This window comes from Micromys minutus (assembly GCF_963924665.1).
Source record: "Micromys minutus genome assembly, chromosome: 18".
NCBI lineage: Eukaryota > Metazoa > Chordata > Mammalia > Rodentia > Muridae > Micromys > Micromys minutus.
In genome coordinates, this window is record NC_137953.1 from 46,676,891 (window position 1) to 46,702,075 (window position 25,185).

At 40.0% G+C, this 25,185-nt stretch overlaps 1 protein-coding gene across 1 annotated transcript in view; it reads right to left on the reverse strand.

The window, feature by feature from the left end:
* The window catches only part of EXOC4 (exocyst complex component 4), a 715,182-nt gene that overhangs the window by 159,053 nt on the left and 530,944 nt on the right, over positions 1–25,185 (reverse strand). The window contains exon 12 of the mRNA XM_080931809.1: positions 13,213–13,349. Coding sequence (XP_080787935.1) covers positions 13,213–13,349 — 137 coding nt within the window. The remainder of the gene's footprint in view (positions 1–13,212; positions 13,350–25,185) is intronic.

The following is a 25,185-nucleotide window of genomic DNA, read 5'->3' on the forward strand; positions in this document are numbered from 1 at the left end:
GGTAGGGGAAGCCTTTTCATCCAGTTGGGCTTTGTACTGTTTTCCATCATTACTCTAACTTCTTCACCAACCATCTGGCGACCACCACTCTACCCTCTTCTCACAGACTCAAGGAAATATCTGTCTGGCTTCTTGTCCTCAGTACAGTATCTGTCTATTCCATCTGTGTTGTCATAAGTGGAAAATTTCTTTTTTAAATGCTAAATAGAACTCCCTTGTGGATATACACCACATTTTCTTTCCCATTCATCTGTTGATGGACTCTTCGGTTGATCCCATAGCCTGGCCATGTAAACAGTGTTTTATTGAACTAGGGAGTGCAGACGTCTTTTTGACATATTAACTTTAACTAGGGGAGTAAACATCCAGAAGTGGGGTTGCTAGATAAATTTTTATCTGTAGTTTTTTATTAGCTCCATTTTGATTTTTCCACAGGACAATATGAGTTATACTCTCAGCAATAGGGTATAGGTAATCTCTTTTTCCTACATACCAACTAACAGCTAAATTCCATCTTTTTGGTAACAGCCTTAATAATTGCTGTGTGTCCATTAATTTTAAATGTGCACTAATTAAATAATTAGTAATTATTTAAAAAAATATGTTGGCCATTTATACATCTTTTGAGAAATTTTGATTCAGCCTTCTTAGTAGTCTTTATTTTGTTTTGCTATTTTGTAAGTGGTGTAGGATTTGAAACCAGGGCCTTTAACAAGGTAAGTATACATTCAAATTACACCCTCACACTCTTTATCCACTGTTAATGAGATCTGTTGTTTTGGTTTTTAATATGGAATTAAATTTCCTATACTGTTTTCTACCAACTACTAATAAAATGTATGGCTTGAAAATATCTTCTCCCAAGTGTAGGTTGGCTCCTCACTCCTCTATTTCAGTGTTCAGGACTTTTTGTAAATGTATTCTCATTAGTCAATTTTTTCTGCATTCATTTTTCCTACTTTGGAGTAGGAAAATCTAAAACTAATCTAAAAAAACACTTTGCTATAGCAACCCCATGGAATTGTAATTTTGTTTCCACATGTAGGATTAAGCACCTGCACTTCCCTCTTGTGTGAGATACACCACCTCCTCTGCTTCGGACAGGTCCCCCCACAGCACTGCTAAAGATGGTCGTGTCCTCCCAATATGAATTCTTGGCACTTCTGTCAAAACTCAATTAACTGTATACGCACGAGTGCATTTCTGGGCTCTCAATTCTATTCTTCTGGTCAATGAGTCTGTTTTTATGTCAGCACTGTGGTGTTTTAATTACTATCACTTTGTAGCTTAGACTGAAATCAGGTAGAGCAGTGTTTCCACTTTTGTTCTTTTAGCTCATGACTGTCTTGGCTATTTTTGGTTTTACTTTTGTGGTTCCACATGAATTTCGGGTTTAAAAAATAATTCTACAAAATATATATATTAAGGACTGGGACTATATATGTACAAAAATATGCAGTAGCACTTACATATGGCTGTGTATATCTGTAAACCCCAAGACAGGGAGACAGAAATAGGTGGATTCCAGGAACTTGCAGGCTTTCCAGGCAAGCCAAATGGTGAGCTTTCAGGTTCAATGAGAGACCCTGTCTCCAGGAAATAGGTGGAGAATACAGATGAAGACAGGACATCCAATTCCACATTGTGAACATGGTGCACGAATTAACACTCTTGTTTACATACAGCAAATAGTGCACTGCACACACACACACACACACACACACACACACACACACACACACGGATTTTAAGAGGCATTGAATCTGTACGTTACTTTGGATAGTAAGGCCATTTTGTCATTTTCACAGAACGAATCCTTTCCACTAACCTATCTGCCAACAGGGGTTATTACTCCGGTCATTTGTGCCTTCTTCCGTTCCTTCCATTCATATGACCACATTTGTTCTGTTCAGTTCGTAGGGCTTTCATCTCCTTGGTTACATTTATTCCTAAGTGTTCTTTGTAGTCTTTGTAAATGGACTGTCCTCCCGATTCACTTTCATTATGCTCATTCTGAGCGTACGGAAGTGTGACTACTTCTGTATCCTGCGATCTTACTGGATGCTCTTAGTGGTCTAGTAGTTTGTATCGGCGGGCTCTTCAGGTTCTATTGTCTGCCAGTGTCACTGACCGTGCCATTAGCAAAATGCAGCAATTTTACTGCTTCTGGTTCCTTCTTTCTTTTGCATTTTTTGCCCAGTATCTCATTCTGCCCAGATCTTCGAGCAAATGATTTTAATTTTCACCACTGTATATAATGGTACTGTGGACTTACTATGTGTGGCTTAAACTGTGTGAAGGTGTTATCCCTCCATTCCCTCCACAGCACAGTTGCATTTTCAAAAAGAAAGAACCTGAAGTTTGTCAAGCATTTTCTTTGCATCTAATGAGATGGCTACATGGCTTTTGTTCTCCACTCTGTTAATGTGATGCATCACATTTATTGATTTGTGGATGCTGATGTGTCTCTGCATTCCAGGGATAAACCCCACTCGATCATGGGGAATGATCCTTTGCATGTGCTGCTGAATTTGATTTACTAGCACTTGAGTTGAGAAATCTTGTATCTGATTGTTAAAAAAACTGACCTATAGTTTTCTTATCATACAATGTCCTTGCCTAGTTTTGGTACTAGGGCCTCAGAAACTGAATAAATAAAGTAACTGATTTAATGATGGAATGATGTATTTGCAGTATAAACAACAGGGACACAACAGAAGGCATAAAAATATCTTCTCTGTGACATCAGCAAATATCAACAATGCTACTAATGAATGTAGCAATAAGCAAGTTGCTAACACAGTATTTATCATAGGCTAGGCGCTGTTCTAAGTTTTTTACACACATGCTAGACCTTTTTTTCCTTCTGTGTGCATGTAGGTACCTGTGTGAGTATGGTATGGCATGTATATGTATGTGTGTGAGTATATATATGTATACATGTGTGAGTGTGAATGAGTGTATATGTGTGATATATGTGTGATGTGTATCTGTGGTATATATGTGTAAGTGTGGGTGTATATGCTTGTATGCATGTGTGTACTATACATGTATATGTATGTGTTTTGTATGTATGTAAATACATGTGTCTGTATATGGTCTGTGTATGTATTTATGTGTGAGTGTGATATGCTTGTGTGTATGTATGTATATATGGTGTCAGTGAATATATGTATGTCTGTGTAGTGTTTAGTGCGATGTATGAATATTGTAGCTTGTAAGGGTGCATGCCTGTGTGTGCACTCATGGAGATGCTCTATCACTTTATACCATATTTAGAGACAAAGTTTCTTACTGAACCTGGGCCACCAGCAAGACCTAGAGATTGTCCTACGTCTGTTCCTGTCTTCCCCAGTACTGGCTTTACAGATGAATGTGTGGTCATGTCCGACTTTTTACTTAGGTTTTGGGTCTGCATGAAAGTATTTATTCTAGAACATCAAACACTTCTGCTCACTGAGTTCTCTCTCCACCCACGTTCATATTGACATAACAATTCTGTATGGTAGACGGGTTTGTCACTTCCATTTGTTAGATCAAAGACCTGGTCATGGAGGTCAGAGAACCTGCCCTGAGTCAGCTGACTGTTGGGACAGATCTGCTGCTGGTCTTCTGGAGCCTGGACTGCTTAGAACACTGTAGTCCCTCTAAGCCACCTGAAGCATTTTCTACGTTTCCCATTACGTTTTAACTCATTGTTGCTTATTTGGATTTTGAAGTCAGTCAGAGTTACCTTGTAATGCATGCACTACAACTTCTACACTCTGTCCTTCTCCACGTTATTAACCTTTCTGAACCTCTCTGTTTTTTCATGGGTAAGGTAAGGAGAATCCAATTTAACAGAATTGTTGTGAGTGACTAGATAAGCTAATGACTTATAAAGTCTTCTGCACTGTGAGTATGCACTTGATTTTTTCCCACTCAGTCCAGGTTCTTATTACTGTGTATTAAGGTTACTGCAATAGGTTCCTATCTGATCATAGTAGACTGAGCTAGGCAAGAGAAATGAGGTTTGCTGCTTCCTACCAAATCTATAGGACAAATGGTTAGGGGTCAAAAGATGCAGCTAGTGCTGCTGGCATAGTGAGTAAAGTGAAGGGTTCATCTGATCAGTAACCATGAGTGCCCAGGATATGTTATGCTAGTTCTCGGAGATAACTATGTGCAAAAAGTCACAGTAACTTCCTTCTAGAAGCTGACAGTTCAGACAGTGATTTCTAACCAGTAACATATATAACAACTGCTTTAAAAAGTATAGTTGCTCAGTGGACCTAATGCAGGAAACCTATTATCTTAATATTTCTCCTAATAACTTGTGTGTGAATGTACACTTGAAGAATGCTATGAAAAAGAAAACAAACACACATCACCAATTGATCAAATAACATACACAATAATGTAACTCACCAATGGGATAACTTCAGAAGCACATTAAAAAAGTTCATCTGACTCATCCTTTCTATGAAGCAGATACTACATATTTTATAACATCCATTGTATATATTTTATGGTGTGTGATGGTTTAAATGATAATGGTCCCTGTAGACTCACATGCTTGAATGTGTAGCTGTCAGTTGGTGGAACTGTTTGGGAAGGATTAGGAGATGTGACCTTGGAGACGAGGTATTTCACTGGGGGTAGTTTTAAAAGACTCATGCCATTACTGGTGTGCCCTCTCTGCCTCCTGTTTGCTATCTGGGACGTGAGATGCTCCTACCACCATGCTGTTGCTCCACTGTCAGGGACTCTCACGCTCTGAAACTGAAGCACAATCACATGCTGTCTGCTATAAGTTACTTTGGTCATGGTATTTTATCATAGCAACAGAAAAGTAACCAGTATACAGAGTGTTAGTGCTGTGTGAGTCAGTCTTCACAGGCCTAGGAGAGTTAGAGCTAGAAAGACCTTCACTGAGGGTTCCTCTGGCTCACAACTTTGCTTTGTCTTTTGTTGTTGGTTATTTTGTTTACATTTCATTAGTTTGAAAATGCTCAAGGTAGGCTCAACTCTATTCTCAATCCTACGGATTATGCATGGGTATTGAAGTACTTCCTGAGACTGAAGGCACCCATGTATGGTCATTTCTGCTGATTAACACAATGGGTGTTGTAACTGCACTTGGACCATGCTGTCCAGCTCACCTACAGAAGTCATGTCAAACTTCCCTTCCTTACCTATCCGCAATCCTGTCCTTGTTACTATCCGCTCACACTCCTGTGTGCATCCATTCATCCCTTCTACTTTACTGCATGTTCTTCCCATTCAGTCTAGAAAAGGCCTCCTCATCCTCAACAAACATGTCAAGGTGCCAACAAGGTGTCATCCCAAGCTGGATCTGTTGTCATCACCCTTTACCAAGAGTGCCCTTAGCACTCTGGAATGCTTGGGATCAAATCCAGAGCCCCCTGAATGCTGGTCAAATTCTTTTGCAACTCACTGAGTTCATGCTCAGCTTGGGAGTATGTTATGTTGTAAGGCATCTTCATACTTTAGCATGATTTCTAGCTCCTTTAGTAGGACACAGTGAACGGCTGAAAGGTGAGTTCCCAGCTGCTTATAACTCTCCGGAGTATGCTGTGTCTGATATCACCTGAACCAATAGCAGAGGTTTTATTTGTGTTTTCTACCAGGTTCACCATTATGGTTTTGTGTGTGTGTGCGCGTGCGTGTGTGCATGCGTGTGTGCGTGCGTGTATTCTACCAGCCACTGGAGAAAAAGTAATGAACTGATACTAAATTAGAATAAAGAGAAACTTTAGAAAACTGTGACTTCCAAGCATTAAATGACTCCTTGGGGACAGATGGAACTGCTGGTTGAATCTCAGGGCATAGAGGACAAACACAGGGAGAGAAGCATTTGGCTTGGAGGTAGCAGAGTAATAGACAGACTGCCTGACTGGGAACATTTCAGAACTCACAACTGAGTTTACCTAAAGCTCCAAGGGGTGGGAGTAATTAAAGTTCTTAGTTCCCTTGTAGGGAACATCTGTATCCCAAGCATGTGCCATGACATCATTCCAGAGCAGCCTTTCTCTTGAGCACTGTGTTCACACAGGCGCGATGTCCCTGACCTTTCCTCAGATCTTTAAACCCACAGCTCTGCTCAGGGTCTCTGGAGAGCTTAGAAGACAAACTGACTCTCAGCAGAGGGCATTGTGAGCTTAGGGATTTGACAGCTCCTGTGTGAGATCTGCTGAGAATCTGGGGAGAAACCAGACTGCAATGTTTCCCTGCCTCCTCCCTCCTTCCTTCCCTAGTGTTACAGCATTTTGGATGATTTGAATTGTGCATGGCTTTCTATTTAAGTCAGTCATTTGCTGGCAGCAAAACTAGAACATTTCCTGTTTTTCCTCTCACTGTAATCAGGATTTGGTTGTCCAAATTAGGACTGCCCTAATTACTCCTCAGCAGGTGCCAATCCGGGGGAGGGCAACAGACTGGAAGAGAGGAAGTAAGGACATCACATCTTCAGAGTCACTCAAGAAGAAAACACAAGTTCCCTAGATTCAAAATCCCGATTAAGTCACTGAAACACACTGCATTGGGTTGTGTGTGGAGAATATACACACATGACCATGTGAACAAGTATACAGATGGTTTGCTACTTAGTTGCCTTCAAAGGTTTACACATTTGCTTTCTCCAGTCATAAATCATAGATGAATTCACGGGTGACCCATAGTCCAGGAGCCATATGCATCACTCCCAGTCAACCATGAGCACGTAATAATCTGGCAGTGCGAAACAAGAGTGGAGACTTTGTCTCTGCCTCTGTCTGTCTCTGTCTCTCTCTCTCTCTCTCTCTCTCTGTGTGTGTGTGTGTGTGTGTGTGTATGTGCACATGTGTGTGCTAGCTTGTTTCCACAGTGGTTCAGTCTCTTAGATGAAAGAATCAAGATTGTATTTTTAGGAGTGCCATAGACCAAGAACCCAAAGCAATGGCTGTGTTCTAAAAGAAACAGGACATAGGCTTAGGCGGTCAAGGGCTGCCAAGCCTGATGACCTGGAATCTTTTAGTCAGGGTTCCTACTGCTGCTATAAAACACCATGACAAAAAGCAAGTTGGGGAGGAAAGGGTTTGTTTGGGTTACACTTCCATGTTACAAAGGAAGAAAGTTAGGACAGGAACTCAAACAGGGCTGGAGCCTGGAGGCAGAACCTGATGCAGAGGCCATGGAGGAGTGCTGCTTACTGGCTTGCTCAGCCTATTTTATTACAGAACCCAGGGCCGCCAGCCCAGGAAAGGTACCATAGTGGGCTGAGCCCTCCCTACCAATTATTAATTTAAAAAATGCTCTACAGGCTTGCCTACATCCCCTTCCTTTGGAAGCATTTTCTTACGTGAGGTTCCATACTCTCTGATGACTTTAGGTTGACACAGAACTAGCTAGCACGCCAGAGTGTCAGCTGGAAACCCTCAGGGTAGAAAGGAAGAACTGATCCCACAAGTTGTTGTCTAATGGTGATATGAGTACCGTAGTATGTGCACATGTGGATACCATCCCCACAGTTAATAAATATAATAGTAGATAGCAAACACAGGTATCTTGGGAAATATAAATGCAAAGAAATAACTGAATTACTAATCATAAGAGTTCACAAGGAACAAAACTATTTGAATTTCTTCCTAAAGCCAACCACTCTACCTGTAAGACCCCACCCTTGCCTACTTCTTTCCCAACACAACTTCAGAGCCTCCCTTTGTTTCACATACCAACCACTTTCTCTCTCTACCGCATGGTTTTCAAATATAGATATGTATGTATTCCTCTTTGGAAACCACACACCAAGTGAAACAAACCTCCATGTGACCTCGGTTCTCTAGCAACTACCATGTTCCTCTTGTCCTCTCTAGTGGCTCTACCTACAAATTAATGCTTCACTTATATTTATCATTTCTCTATCTATATTTTCCCTTTTCGTCCCTTCCATTCTGGTTTGTAGCCTAATGCCCCCTAAGAACACCTCATGATGGCTCCCAGAAACCCACTGTGCCAAAGATCCCACTCAGTCCACGCTTCGACCAGACCCGGCAGTGGCATCTCACCCAGTGCATCCTTTTGCTTGGTTTCCACATTATTATTTTTTTTAATTTTCCTGTTTCACTGGCTATTGCTTCTCAGTCCCTTTGGCCCTTACTCCCCACTTTGCAAACTTCTTAGGTGCAGACGTTTGCCATCTGTGTCATGGCTATCTATACCGACACTTCAGATACCCCTCACGCCTATCTATCTCCAGGCCGGAGCTCTCCTTTTGATAAGGATAGCCAACCGCCGCCTTCCTGTACCCATGTGAATACCTCCTAGACACTTCAGATTTACATGCCTGTCTATGTGCTCCTGGATCTGCAATATTCTTTTCCTCAGTGGGACTTTATTCAGAATTTAAAGGTAAAGATGAGAGGGTTGTGGTGACAAGTAGAATATTATCCATGTTGGATATGCATACATTGTCTTGGAAGATGTCGAAGCTGTATCAAGAGGCTTAGGCTTTACAGTGCACAGTGGCACAAGCCTATAATTCCAGTACTTTGGGGGCTGAAGCAGGAGGATCTTCTTAGGCTACCCAGTAAGTTCCACACCTGTCTCTATGACTAAAACGACAAACAAAACAAGCCAATCAAACAAACAAAAACTCTACAACTAAAAGTACAAGGTCAGGTTGAAAACACCAGAAAGAAAAATGTTTCTGAAAAATCAGAAGCTGACAAATAACAGCTGTTGTGGGCCAGAATGGGACTCACCGCCATCGTCAATATTACAGCCGAGTCAGCTGGGGTGTGTTTCATCTGCCCGCATTTGTTAGCAAAGGAAGTTAGGGCAGAGAGGCTGTGTCCTGTCTGAAGTCATGTAATGAGTAGGCACAAAGCTGCCATTTGCACTACCAGTAGGGCTTGCTCCTGAGCCAAACCTGGGGTCTCTCTCTCTCTCTCTCTCTCTCTCTCTCTCTCACCCGACAAGGTTGGCACAAGAAACAGCCGCTAAGTTTTCAACTTAAGCTGTTCATTACATGTTTTCCTACCTATAAAGACATCAGGCTCTAGAGGCCTGAGACTCAGAGGTTAGCTCAGAATTCTGATGACGGAATGAGGATGCAGAAATATCTCAATAGACCCAGATGAGGGGTTAAAAATAACATCACATTCAGTGGGTGGCTGTGAGATCTTTAGTCTATGTTTAGAAAGTTACCACAGTTGAAAAGAAAGATGTTTTCCCCTTGTTTCTCTTCAACCCTTCCCTTCCCTCCCCAGCCATCAGTGGCCTGGCTACACAGATCTAACCTCTCCATCTCCCCAACCTCATCCCTAAGAAGCACTCTCTGATCTCCCACCCCTTCTCTCTCTCCAATCCACCTAAACAAAAAGCAGAAGAGCCTCCACAGAGCTTCGATGCACCTGCTACTGCCCTCTACCTTCCCCAATCCTTACCAACCAACTGTAAGACAGGAGCCCCTGACTCTGCACTCCGGAGCCCCCTTCTCACCCACACTCATTCACTTGTTCTTCCCTGTCTACTCTCCCAACCACTGAGATGTTGCCACAGTTCCATCCCACCCTGCTTACGCCTCTCTGTTTCAATCACATTCATCTTCAGACCAGTTCATATCCTTCTGGAGTTCTTGCTGCCCTCCATGATTCCTAATGTAAGCTTACAGTGTGGCTCTTCCATGTGTTCCTGTGTTTCTTCTCACAGCCTGATACTGTGGGTGTATCATTCCATTTCTTGTCACACACTATTTTTTCTCTCCTTTCTGTGACTGGTTAACTCTTTCTATATACACATTTTGGAGGGAGGGAGTGAGGGAGAGGAAGGGAGAGAGAGAGAGGGAGAGGGAGGAAGAGAGGGAGAGAGGGAGAGGAAGGGAGAGGAAGGGAGATAGGGAGAGAGGGAGGGAGAGAGAGGGAGAGAGATAGAGGGAGAGGGAGGGAGAGTGGGAGAGGGAGAGCAAGGGAGAGAGGGAAAGAGGGAGGGAGGGAGTAAGAAGGGGGAGAGGGAGAGAGGGAGAGAGTCATGAGGGATGCTCAGTGAAACTCCATTCAGTGCAATGACAGGATACAAAAGTAACTGGCTCTAGTCTTGGCTCCTAAAGGAAGCATGTGACAGTTCTGTTTTATCATGCAGAGCACACCTCAGTGACCAGTCTAGGCTTAGGGGAGTCCTTTTTAATATGGATAGTATCAGGCTAATAACAATGGAGAATAATGACTGGGGTGGTTTAGACCCAAAGAATGCCAGATACAAGAAATGTTCACAATGAACTGTAATGAACTAGAGATGAACCAGAATGACTATCTTCACAAATATGCAAGATTTTCATAAAATAACTATTTTCACAAATATGTGAGATTTTCATACAACAATTATCTTCACAAATATGTAAGATTTCTATATGTAAGGAATAAAAATGATTTTGCTCTAATAAAAAGAAGTGAAATTTGAGTATGTATTTTCAAAAGGAATTGTGGGAGCCTGGTCTCAAGATGTTTCTCTGTTTCTTGTTTCAAGATGCCAATTGCTGGCTTCACTGGGCATTTCTGCTTTGATAGAAAAGCCTTTGCCAGAGGCTCATAGCAATGAGAGCACATGATCTTGGACTAGTGCCCCAGATGTGAGCTAGAATAAACCTTTTCACCATGCAGGTTAATTGTCCAAATCATTATAGTACCCAAACCTGACAAATACATACTGGCTTCCAACCACTTAACATGTTGAGAGGAACTGATAAAGAAGGCGCCAAACTCTAGGATCTTAAAACTTTCCTGTCAAATAATTAAAGCAACAATAATCTAAAGTACCTATCAGTAGAATTTAGATTCCTTAACCAATTACTTTATTATAGGTTATTTATTATAGTGCAACTATAAGCAATATTCATCAGCATTATTACTGGTGGGAAATTATTTTATGCTAATAATTAGACATATGTATATTTAAAAAAATCTTGACATTTAGTGGTGGTTCCATACAAACATTATTTTAAAATATTTCATTGCTTAAAATTGAAGTTTCAAAGTTTAAATGTTTTAAAATTCTCATTTGGTAGGTGACACATTGGTACAACCACTTTGGAATTTATTTCCCCTTGGAGTGAGTCAGAAATTCCAATTTCAAACAAATATGTTAGGTCAGTGGCTTCTGCAATTTGTGTACCAACTAAAATAATTTGTAAAACTACAGTCTTCTCCCCACATATTAAAGCTCACATGGTTGTTTTCGGTATGAATGTAAATGCTTGCAAAAGTCAGGCCTTTTGCCATATCATAAACACATTTATAAAAATCACTATTTTAATGTTTCCAAAGACTAGAAGTAGAAACATTGTTTTCTTTTAGGTGCAGAATCTTTACAGTTAAAATCCTGGTATGTAGAGGGTAAACAGATGGGTACTTGAGTTGTGTGTGGGGTGGGAAGGTGGTGCTTGCTCAAGGACATAATCTCCATTAGATTTAACACATTTTTAAAAAATTGGCTGGGTGTAGTGGCTCATGTCTTTAACCCAACCATTCTAGACACAGAAGCACATGATCTCCGAGTCTGATGTTAGTTCCAGGACAGCAAGGCTACACAGAGGTATCTTGCCTTGAAAAACCAAACCAAACCGAACCAAACCAGACCAGACCAGACCAGACCAGACCAGACCAGACCAGACCAAACCAAACCAAACCAAACCAAACCAAGCCAACACCTCCAGCCCACAATTTGCTTAGGGGATTTTAAATGTTCACATCATACACATTAAAAAGTCATATGAGGTAACATATATCAATTAGTTGACTTAGTCATTACATATTTAAACACTGAAACATTTCGTTGTTTCCTAAATAGCTTCAAGTAAAAATTAAAAAAAAAGTACTTAATAGAATCTCAATCTCACGGGAATTTGAAATCTTCCACTGGATATTTATAAAGATACTAAAAGCTCCGTTTATGGTCCTTCCCCCCTCCTATTTTGAATACCATTTGTATTTTATTTCTTCACTAAGTTTTATTGTATAGAATACATTTTTGTGCTTGAAAAAATTGCTTATTAGGTTGTAATTTTCAAAGCAAATTTGTATTCACTTGTTTTGAAATTGAAAGTTACATTTTCTGTTACTACAATAATATATTTTAATATTTTTAATTACTATGATGATTATTTGTCTGCAACTGAATATAGAAATATTATTAGTATATGATTTTAATCTAATATATTGGTATTTTGATGAATATAAAAAGTAAATATTGTTGGGAGCACCACTCAATGGGATGAGGACCTTTTAAATTTTAATGGAGGCATGAGATGATGGCTAAATCATACTTCCTGCTGAAATAAGAGACTTGAGTTCATGGAAGTGATGTCAACCTTTTACATGACTGCTTTTCCTTACTCCTGTAGAACTCTCAGATCATCTACATGTCCCAATCTTGTTGTCTCAGACCCTGTTTTGGTCAGTGTCTGTCTTCCTTATTTTCTATGAGTTCCTACTTAGGCGATTCTTATTGTCTCCTCTACGGCAATGCCTTCATGGTTCTCTCCACGTCCATGAATGTCACCTTCTGCATTAACTTCTCTGTGGGATTCCACACAGATTATGACTACGGATTGTACTGTCCCTCCCCATCCTTAATTGCATGTCATATATAATTTAGTATTTTTTTCTCTTTTTTCTGCAATTGTTTCAAGTCTTGCCGTAATTTGTTCCTATTAATAGTTTTCTGTGTGAAGTGATATGATCTTGCCATGAGCTCCAGATGATTTATTGAAACCAGAAAAAAGAAACCTGAGGTCTAACAGGTTTCAAGTTCATACCAGAGTTTTTCTCCCTTCAACTGATAGTAGGCGGCCTTCAGATCAATGTCAGTAGGAATGTGTTTGGAAGAATGACAACAACTTTGTTTGATAGAGCATTAAGAGTTTTAAACCGCTCTATTATCAGAATCTTTTCACTCACCAAGTGGACTAATCAAGACCTGAAGTTTCCTTGAGGAAGACACAACTTGAACTTCTAGGTTTCAATGGAAATTAGAGCTGACCCCTGAGCTGAGCCATCATGGTCATCTTAAGGGTCTCTGTCCCTTTGCTCCTTTTGTTCCCTTTGCAGTGTGACAGTGTAAGAACCTAACAGACCATCTCTGCGATGCTGTTATCAGGGACATATGCAAGAAAGGCAGTGTTGCCAGGCAGAGCTACTACCAGGCTCCACTGAGTCAGAATCCCCACAAGGGCCTTACCTGTAGGCCGTAGAGCATGTGTCCTTGTATTCCTGGAGCTTCACACACACCATGTTGAGGAACTGATCTGAATACGCACTCAAGTCATGCATCAGGTTCATGAGGTCTTGTACTGTCTTCTCCACGATGACTGTGCTCTGGAAATGAATAAAAAAGAGAGGACACAGAAACCATGAGATTTCTATTTAGGAATAATGTACAGGACAAGCAAGGTCAACTGGAAGGATGTGACGGCACTTGGCCTTCTTGAGGGTTTGTAGCACCTAAAAACATGAATTAAAATCAACAACCAAATAAATATCTCACAAGAGCTAGTCTTTCAAAGACCTGAAAGGCACTTTCTCAGAAATGGCACAGGATAGGGATTTTCAAAAAATTTTGTGGACTTCATGGCACCTACAGATGTATCTGTTCTGTTTTTTTCTTCTTTTTTAAAATGGTGCTAGGGATGGAAACCAGGATTTTGCACTCTCTCCCTGAGCAACATTCCCATTCCTTGCTGTTTTGAGACTGAGTTTTGCTCTGTAGCTCATGTACATATTGAACTCATGAGACAGCCCAGAATGGCCTAAATTAATGACCCTCCTGCCTTCATTGCTGGGATTATAGGCTTCAGTAATCACTACTGGAACTTCTTTTTGGTTTTAAGAAAGAATGTTCATAGTGAATAGAAGCCTCATTTATCATCTTCGGGATTTATTACTACTTGAGTAAAGAGCTCCTAGAGGCAGTGGGAAAAAAAAGACTTCTATGATTTATTTTAAATTTCAAAACTACCACTGTATTAAGAACAAGTAACATTTGGTCATAGCTTACATCTTGCAGTGTTGGTTGCAAGTGTTGTATCTTTTGAAAGTCACATAATATGGGTTATCATAAGTGTTTTTGGGTTCCTATATGTACAGGGCACAACACTGAGCAGGTCACTTGCTTTACCTTAGTTAACCCTTTTAGCACCCTGTAATTACTGTCAGCAAAAAGAGGAGTAAACAGGCTGAGAAAGATAAAACAGGAAAGCAAGAGCTCCAGGCTCTGCTCATTTTACCTCCTCTTCTACTTCAATACTAGTCCTGAGTTCTGACCACATCCCATTATTTTTCCATGAGTTTGCCGTGCTTCTAATTTATTTCTATTTCTATAACAACCAAAGAAGATAGCCAGCTTCCAGAGAGAAAGACTACTTTTTCTCACTCTGGAGTTTGCCATTTATAACTTACTGGCTGGGTTGCTTTGGGCATGTGCTAAGGTTGCACATGATGGTGGCATGTGGTGAAACTCAGCTGCTCGAGGAATAGCTGGAGCCTAAGAAGGGAGATTGCTGCTGGGCTCCACGGTCTTCTGCAAGGACATGCCCCCAGTGGACTGGAGACAGCCCATTCTAGCCAACGCTTAAAGCTTCAGCAGCCTTCAATAGCTCTTTTCAGAGGAAGGTTCTTGAGGGCAAGTCCGCAGTCAAATGGTAGCACTATTGTCAGCATAGGTGAAGACGGGCACATATCTTCAACACAGGTAAAGATAGACTATGACTTTAAAACTGAAATGAAGAACTTCCAAGATTAAAAATAACAGGAAACCGTCTTAAAGCTAGAGCAGTATATAGCAAGTTAGCGTTACTTCTGAAAAGAGGAACAGTCAATAAATTATGTCTTTGAGAAAAGACTCAGGTTTTTAAACAATTATTTCTTGACTCTTGTAACAAGAGCAGAAGTACATTGAAGTAAATATTAATCACATGCCTAGCACCCTAGAATCCTTTGGTCAATAAAGAGTTTGTTATATATTTAATAAAATAGAATCACACAGGCTACAGCAGAGTTAGCCATAAAAGTAAACATTAAAACGTACTTTTAACAGTCTCGCAGTGGCCTAGGAAAGAATCAAAAAAGCATTTTATTATGCTTAAAGATACACTATGGAGACAGGATTTTAGATAATTTTCCCCTAAAAATAAAAAGATCAGATAAAAGTAAATACAATGGAGGATTAGCTTGAATTATGAGTTACAGTTGTATGCTTATTTGAGATGACTTGGTGGTAGAGGCTTCTGTCTCCTATGCCTCCCCCTCCCCTCCCCTCCCCATCCCTACTGAAATAATTAGAGGGAGAGAAGAAAGGAACATTGTATTATGTTAGGCAAACCTCATAGGAAACCAAATTACAGTCTCTATAGAATCCTCGCAAGTTCAACTTCCCTTTCTGTATTGATTTTGAGATTAAAGCTCTGCAGCTTCACCCTGATCTATAATCCCATTCCTCTGTATGTGTGTGTGACTGACAGGAATTGATTCCGCCTGGCTACATGTCCCCATGTTAAGCATCTAAAATCCTCATCCCAATTCAGAACACAGGATATGCTACAAAATGTGGACAGCAATTAATAAAGCAGAGAGGAGGCAGCAATCCTCACAAAGCCTGCTTCAATTCTGAAGCACTGTAAGATGAACCTGAGATTACTCTGATCATTAGGAGAAAGGGCCTAGTTCTATCCTCAATTACATGATTGGTAATCAGCTTGGTAGCTTGGGTAGCCCCTTCCTTTACTATGACTCAATTTAGTCCACTAATAACAAGGATAATTTGCTTCTTTATTGGCCCACATGACTCACGTATTCAATCTGTGCATTGGTGCTTTGACACTGGCTGAATTAGTAGTGTATAACTGTTCTCAAGGGTTTGCAGGTGTGTCTGGCCTTCACAACTAGATTATTAGATTTCAGAAGCGACTGACGAGCCCCCTTTCCTCTTCTTCATCTCCCATCCTTCCTTCCACTTACTCATCACATGACAGCATCTTCAGAACTAAGAAAAGAATGCTTGCATTGGAAATGTAAAATCTTCTCCCTGAAAGTCGCATAGGAAAGGGATATAGGAAACAGGCACTTGCAGCTTTCAATCTCTTTGGGTGAGGGAGGTTTGCTCTACATCCACTGCAGTGCTTTGGGGTAATAAGAACGGAACTGACAGAGTTTGGAGGAGATAGGATGACTGAATAGTCTCTGGAGGTGGAGGTACTGGAGGTGAGCAAGAAATACCAGCAGGGACTAACGAGAAAGGCACAATTTAATTCCAATGGCTGTGCTCGACATGGCCCCTATGTGATGCTATATGATTACATACAATTTCCGAGCTATTTGGTTGGTTTACCTTGTCACCACAGCACTCTGGATAATCAATCACTACATTCTCTTCAAGGAAAATGAAATTGCACTCTGCAAAATAATGGGAATTTTTATGGGGAGAAGGTCTACCTTTTTCAAGAAGTTACAACAATTTCCAAATCAGTGGTTCTGATAGATAAATGCTGGAAATATTAAATTTCAACAAGGTCAATCCTGGTTTTGTTTGAATTTTTTTAAAGCATAACCATGGCTTTACTGGTGCAGTATTAATTTAGAAGTTTGCCAATGTGTGTATAAGGACTTCATAAAAAGTAAAGGTGATTTTTATTCATTATAATTGCTATTAAATGCATTTTTAAGTGGTTTATATTTGTTTAGAAACAGCTAAGTTCACAGTTCTTACAGCCTATTAGCAGGTAATGAAGTCTGGGCGTGGCAACAAACAAGGGGGAAAAATCCCAAGACCAATAATGCAATGGCAACCTGCTATGAACTATAAGCATCAGAAGTTGATGACCGGGCTACAAGAGTGCCACAAGGCAGCTGTTTGGTTCTGCATTGAAAATAGTTTATGTAGAGTTAAGGTGTAACTCATTAGTAGAACACTTGCCCAGCATGAGGGTGGCCTTAGAGTTGATCCTAATCAATGCACAGATAAAGAAATAAACCTTATGAATAAAGAGCACAGTTTTGTGGTTGTTGTTCTTTTTTTTTTGTTTGTTTTGTTTTTGAGACCCAGATTACCATTTGCCAAAATTGGGCTTCATAAAATAAATATAAATATTACTATTATAGAAAGTTGGCTCCATACTCAAATGCTTTGGAAAATGATAAGATAAATAAAACTGAAATTCTTTCTATATTGGGAGACTTGAAAGCCTTCATATGTTAAAGCTACAATGACTCTTGGGGTAATGACTATAGTAGGCTATATTTATTCTAATTAATGGACTTAAAAACTCAAGACATGAAAACATTTGTCCTAGACCATCCCTGTACATTTGCTGAAAATGTATTATTTATAGGCACATTTTCTACAGCAAGTAGGCTTCATGACATGCTTGGACATGCAGAGGGAGAATTTTAGGGCGTCTTTTCCCATCAATACAACCTGCATAGTTTCGGCTTTCCTAGCCTTCTCTCCAGTTCCATGCAATCCCTTGCTTAACCATCCTAGGCTACCAGTCATCTTACGCTTGTTTCCAGCTAACCCCTGCCTCTATGCCTTCATGCCCCTAGACCTTTCTGTCAATAATGTTCTTCCTATGACATGAATCCCTTTCTTGATTCATTGGCACAGGAGTTACCTACTTTAAGTGTCCTCTTCTGTGGACTCTGATAATCACTGATTCTCTTGGCTGTCTCATCCACTAGACTATAATTTTAAAAAATAAATCTAACGACCATTACCTCACATCACTAACACTGGGCCCATATACTAACACAATGTAGGTTATTTACAAATTGTATTTGATGAAGTAATACATAGTACTTTCAGAAGGGGTGAGCAAAAACAAAATCACACCCCCACATATCCCCATATGAATAATCATTGATGGGATCAGTTAGAATAGTAGCCTTCCTTCAGGGGGTAGACTGTAATAGGGAAGCAAAGGATCTTTTGGGTGCTGATATATTTGGAATGGGTAGCTACTGCAGGAATAAAAGTACAAACTTTTTCTGTACATAAGATGACTGTCCTTTACAATGTGAAGTTTAACGGAATAGGAAACAATTTTAAGTTATAGTTGATCATGTCTCTCACTGCCATCAAACTCTTTATCGGGCTAGGCAGATGTTCCTCAGATAACTCAAAAGGCTCTTTGCATGGCTTCCACTCTTCATTTCTAGCCTCTTACCACCCCACCCTTGATCTGTAAAGTTCAGTGATGTTGGACTCCTGTCAATCACCACGAATATTTCAGAGTCTTATTATTGCCTAAGACGCTCTGTCCCTTGTTCCCTTTACCTGGAAAACATTCTCCCTTCCATGTTGGAAGATTCTTTCTAAGCCCATGCTGAGAGGGGAGGGGAGATTTCCTGCTAAAAACACCCAGAACATCTTAGATTTGTTTTCTATAACATTTCCATCCTTTTAATTGCTTTCCCAATGGTCCAAAAGATTTCTGAAAAGAGACGAGATATATAGGATTGGACGCACAAAAGGTGCTCAGTAAGTTCCTTAACTAGTCTATACAATGGTTCCTTTTAGCACCACACTGAGGAAGATGACAAGTAGGTAACTGAAGATGTACTCTGAAGTTTGTTTCTTAATAAAAACATCTTCTACCTACAGAAAAACCAGGAAATGACCAACACAAGACTGACCATTCAAAGAGGATAGAAAAGTAAAACTGTAATAGAGTGCGATGCTGCAGAGCAAGGTAAGGTAAGGGACCTACGAATAACAGTTGAGCAGTCCACTGAACAGTCGGATGAATGGAAATGGGCAGTTATAGAAGAGTGTTTGGCATCTGATTGTATGGGGAGAAATCAGAATAAAGGTCATCAGTAGTGACACTGTTAGATGGAAGCCATTTGTGCTAGACAAGTGCGAATATGTGTGTGCTTGTGTGTGTGTGTGGCGGGGCGGGGGTTACTGAAAAAGAAATCTGCTTGGTGGTACATGGGCAGATGGGAGACTTCAGTTTTAAACTATTCGATCCACTCACTGCATAAACAAATGGGCACTCCTCCAGAAAGTTCTAAGATTGATCCACCCCTCCCCCACACCTTTCTCCGTGTCCTGTTTTAATGTCTGTGTTTTTAAATGTGAAGATTCAACACAATTACTGAAACTTAATGCTGACCACCACTTAAGAGCAGTCTAGTGAAGATTAAGGAAATTTAACTAATTCATTAAAGAGAAAACTATCTTTTCTGTGTGCAACACTGGACTAACTGAAGAGTCAAGGCCAAAAAAGGACAGTATTTCTGCCTCCTTGCAATTCTAAATGAACAAGTAAATGTATCTGAAATACAGCAGGGGTATAGAAAAAGAGTTAATGGTACTGGGCAGATGGTTGGACAGTGTTAAAGAATTTGCAGCTGAATTAAGTGCCAACATGACAGTTTTTATAGGCTGAACAAGAGGACCAGCAGAGACCCTCAGGTTGGTGAGACGGTGTGCAGGTGAACTAAAGCTGCATTCTAGGCTCTGAGAGTCCTTCGTGATGAGGATGGGGGGGGAGTGGAGGTGCCAGAAGAGCAGGCTGAGAGGCTGTCAGAAGCCAACTCTTTATCAAGTGTATATGTAGAGAGGACTAAACATTTTAAAAATGTCTCTTCCAAAAACAAGATGCAGCAAATGAATCCAATTTAATGTCGCTCATCATCTGGTGACCTACTTCCAATGTACAAAGAGGCCTTCAAAAAGTTCCACTTCTCAGAGAGATGAAGAGTAGTCAAAGAGAAACATTCTGAAGCTCCTTCAGCAGGCCAAAGAATTAAGCCGGATTTATAATTGTCTCAGAAAAAAAATGATATAAAGTTTTGGAGAGTCAGAAAAATACTAGTTTCTTTAGAATTCATATAAGTAATTACACAAGCTTATTTGCTCATTAAAACCTAGGAGAAGGAGACAGTCTGATGACGTGAGTTTGTTTCCTTCTTACCTTTTAGGGAGTCTTGTTCGGATAAATAATGTGCTTAGAGACTAGCTGGAGCTGAATTTTCAAAACATAATTTCTTAATTATAGATGTTATTCCTAATTTCTTGTTTGACTTTTAGACTTTGGATGTCTCTCAAGGGCAACTGTTCTGGAGTGTGGAAGCACAGTGTTATAAGTATGCTGCAAGTGCTGTAGATCAGTCCATCTGAGATGAACAGGTGAGGCACACAGATGCACCTTGAAAGCATATGGAAAATTGATCATGATATTTGGAATAATTTAAATCTGTGTCATGACCTTGATTGACTGCATAATTAAAGTGAGAAGGCAGCATGGGAAAATGAAATACTAAGTTTTAGATTAGTAATTGTTTTTAAGAAAATAACAGCAGATCACATTCCATTATTCTTATATATCAATATAATTTTATTTTGTTAAATGATATGTAGGGAGTAGTATAGTAGAGGCTGCTGACCAATCTTGATCTCTCTGTCAAGAAGCATAACAGTTTATTCCTCTCCCCTTCCAGTAATGCCCTGAGGCCTCTTGATTATTTACTTTCGATGAGCTCTTCCTTTTCTGAAATGACAACAGATCAACCTTGGCCACCTCTATTAGTTTTGACTTCCCATTCTATTGAAATACTTTATACTTGGGGAAGATCATCTATAAAATATCATTATAATAAAGTATGTACTGTATCAGCATTTCACTTCAAACAAAACAGAACACCACAACAGCACCAACAGAAACCAGAGGTAAAGAAAAAGCACAGAGGAAGAGGATTAGCAAGAACACTGGACTGTAAACAAGGCCGTTCTCCTAGGCCCTCATGGAAGAAGAACCTGGAGGATTTCCCCAATCATCAGAGCTGTCCTTCATAGCTGTGCATTGCTAAACAGTCTGCCCAAAGGGCTGAATGTCCCACATTCTACAAATGGAAATAAATACATTTTGAAAATCCCCTTGTTAGTTTCTTACCATAACAAACACTGGATTTTTAAAAGCTAATGTATTCAAAAGGAAGAAATAAAGCAGCAGTAAAAAAGCAAAAAGACTTGAAAGGGAACTGTCTAGATACGTTTATGGAGAATAGAGAGATTCTGAAAGACAAATTCTGACCCTTACAGTTCTCAAGTGCCCAAAATGATTTCTTTCTCTTGTTATGGAAATAGCTACAAGTGTAAATATAATTTATGTTAAGATAAACATGAATTATAAGATGTGCAGCTATCTTTCAGCAGGCAGTACACCCTAAGCTGGGGTCAGTTATGAGCCAGGTACTATCACAACGCTGCTGTAGGATGGAGCAGTGCCACAGTACACACACAGCACAGACCTCCTATCTCCTTAAGGTTTAACTTTTAAAGAAACAAACAATAAGGTTATAGTGAACTCTACACACTTTATATGCATTATCTTATTTAACTATTGTTAGTCTTATTTAGGCACCAACAAGGTACATACTAACATTCTATTTTACAGATGAAAAAACTGAGGGGCCAGGTTCTACAAGGTACACAACACACAAATACAAAGTAATAGTTCCATCTAGTATTTGAATCCAAGCAGCCAAAATACACAGCCCAACTTCCAATCACTGTTTTTGTTGCTTCTACTGAACTGTACTTGATGGCCTAATGTCTTCGGTAGTCTATGGTGGTAAGGAGAGGAAAGAGACAGTTGCTAGAAAGAGGCCACAAAGGATGGTGTGATGTATGCCACTCAGTAGGTACACAGGATAGGCAGGGAGGCTGATCAGTCGGATGTTCGTTTGGTCAGCTTTCTGCGGGCATGGACCTTCAGTGCCGGTAGCCAAAGGTCTATTCGTAGATAGCTCAAGTCCTCTGTTAAGCCCTCTTTTCTCTTTTTATTTTCCCCCAAACCCTGGCCTTTTATCAGTTTCACCAGGAACTGATACCTAAGATGGAAAGACAGACTGGAAGGGCACGGGATTAAAATTTCTTCAAGTTGGGTCTTAGAATAATTTCCCATGCACTGCTATCAACATAACCGCTACTCTTCCTGTTCCTGAGAACACTGCACACTGTAAATATCTCATGTAAGATCCTAACAGATTGTGAGAAAGTAGAACAGTCATTAGCCTCCCCATTTTATAGCAAGTCTAGCACTCAAAGCAGTTTACAGTTAGAGGGTTTGCAGAGGATGCCAGAACACCGAGCTGCTACAAAGGTGCTGGGACATGCTTAGATTTCTTTACATTTCGTCCATTCTCAAGCCACTCTGACTAGACTTCATCATATGGCAACGCATCTGAAATCACGGAAGTTTGTTCCTTAAGGTAGCAATATTATTCAAACATTTTATGTGATTTTTGTCCTTTTAAAGATTAGACATCCTCAACCATTTCTGTTAGGGCCAACTAACAGAACCAAGAATTCAGAGCAGATCTTTTATTGTTCTTGTGTTAGCAGAGGTAGGGTGCTCAGCAGGAGGTTCCAGTGACTTACATCAGGACATGATTCATTAGGGAAGAGTTGCAAATATATAAATCAACATGTCAGAGGAGGAAGACAGGGTGGGCCCAATGGAGGATGCAAACTTCATACAAATTTGTTCCACACTGTGCAGGCTCACCTGTCTTTGGTGGCTCATACCATAGAATAATCAATTATGCTGACAAGCTTCACTACAAAGTCTTTCAGCCTGGGTTACTCAGGTACCTCTTAGGTGAGATCTGGAGCCCTCTGAGGAGGAGAAGGAATGGGAAGCTTGGCTTCCAGTAAAGATGGAACATATGGACCTGTTCAGGGGAGAGAGCAAGTGTGCAGTCATCCATACATGTAAGGGGAAATTTGTTCAAGGGGAGATTACAACCCAAATACGCTCTGCACTAGGAGTGAAAACACTGGAGGACTAATGATTTCTAAAGTTGCTACTCATTAAAAAAAAAAAAAGAGTCTGGCAGTTGTAATCAGCATTCTAGTTCACTCTAGGAACAAACAAGTATTCTATATGACCTTTCCACATTGGACAAGTCAGACTGTGTTGCAGGTACCCCAAAACTGAAAGACTAGTCAACAGGAGAGCTGGGCTTCATTGTGATTTTCCTGTTGACCGACTTGGGAGAGTTGACTGAGTCTTTGTCCCTTTCTAGATTTGCAAGGAGTGGGATATTCTTCACGACCCAGGATCAGTTTTAGGTCACCTTCTAAGTTTTCAGCCCAAGTCATTCACGCTTCTGTTAGGCTTTAGTTGCTGGAGTGTATTATTTAAGAGGAAATGGACCAAAAATGAGCTTGGAAATCCCCATGATGCATTCCAATGAACTAAACTCCAGGGCATCCTGCCAAAGCTAGTGTGAAAAGATCGGTAATAGAACCACCTACACACTGCCCAGGGAGGCAGCTTTCCTACCATGCATAAGAATAGTAAGTAGTTAAAACCCAGAATATTGAGGCTTTGCAGAACTTCCTTCTAAGATAGTCTTCACACAGGAAACAACTACACCCCTGGGAAAGATATAGTCAATACTAACAATGTACAATGCTTTCTAGACAGTACGATTTTGTTAATCAGAAAAAAAGGAAGACGAGCAGAGATCTAACTTTTTTTTTGTTCTTGAAACAGGATAAAGCATAAAAATATCTACAGTATCAGTGTTTACAAGGGTATGAATGTTTAATGCCCCAGAATAATAATTATGCCCAGGGAAGTAAACTAACTTTCAATTTCTCTCTTTCCCCCTCCCCCCTCCCTCTCTCTTTCACCTTCATTCACTGATTTTCTGTGGCTCACACTTGGACTGAAAGGCCTAATTAGTGAACTGGAGCCATTGTCACTCTTAGGCGTAAGGCATCAGTCACAGAGTGAACTCGGCAGACACTATGTTTAATAGGACAAATGCCAAAGCACAAAGTTCAGTTATGAACTTGTAAGCCAACATGATGCTAACTTAGGGTTTCCTATTTCTATTGCTTCTCACTGGACTGTAGATGAGAATGGAAACAGACTCAGAATTTCAAAAGCAGGAGATGCAAAATGCACAAAGACTCAGCTGTCATTATTTTGTCTTTGGTTTGCTTAGTACAAATATTTAAAAATACAACATTAGCACAAAATTCAAATGCATTAAATGAAACTGTTCAGTGGCCTTTTACAGTGGGAATCTTAGGAGGAGGCACTTTGAGAACATGCACATATAATTTGGGAAGAAAATTCTAATGATTCATAAAATTACCATGGTTCCCATGTAGCTGAGAACAATAGAACCCACAGAAAAATACAGACTGAGCATTCAAATCATTATAATGGCCTTTCAGTTTTCTCTTTTAAACTCCCTGCTCCTGTTATCACTTGAATTATTTTTTAAATGAAAAGTAGAATGCCCTTGCAGCCCATTTTCTTCTTTTATTGTTTCTCTTTTATCCTAAGAATGAGGGTAAAATGAAGAGCCCGGATCACTGGAGACTTCCAGTCAGACAAATGCGTGCTCTGGCTCCCGGACTTGCTCTTTTCATAGACAGACACCCATCTTGCACTCTGTCTCCATGGCATTTGTGCAAAGCACATTTGATTTCGAATAAGTACCTCAAATTTGTGACAACTGAATTTCTTCCTTTAGTAAAAACTAAAATTGATTTAATTGCTGAAATCAAAATGGGAATTTTCTAAGCATTTTGAAAAATGTTTCCTTTGGGCTTAAAGTGTAGCTTAGAGCTTGCCTACCAAACATGAGGTTCTGAGTTCAACACTTAGATGGGGGATGGGGGAGGGTTGTGATAGAAATAAAATACTCTTTACTTCCCTGGTACACATATTTGCAAGAAAATACTAAAGTTCATGTTATAGATGTTAAGTTTTGTGATGCATTCTTAAATATAACTCTTTTTCTTCTTATCTGTCCCCATTCCTAATTGCTACATTTTCTTTTTAAATTTCATTTACCTTTCTACTAGCTTCCAGTAATTATTATTCTGTTACAGCCTTAGGCAGTTTCCCTCTTCTTTCATTTACACATTTCATAATACCGTCCTTGACTCTTACAACTCAGTAATCTGGTGAACAAAGGAGCAACTGCCAAGTATTTATTCATGTTATTTGAGACAAAGTCTCATTATATGGTCTAGACTGGCCTTGAACACATGATCTAATGTCCTAGATTTCCTGGTGCTGAGGCTCTATTTATGAGCTACCACATCCAGCTTACAAGCACTTACTTCATTTAAATAAATATGCATATATAGCTTATTGTAATGTTGAAATTTTTCTAGGTATTAGAA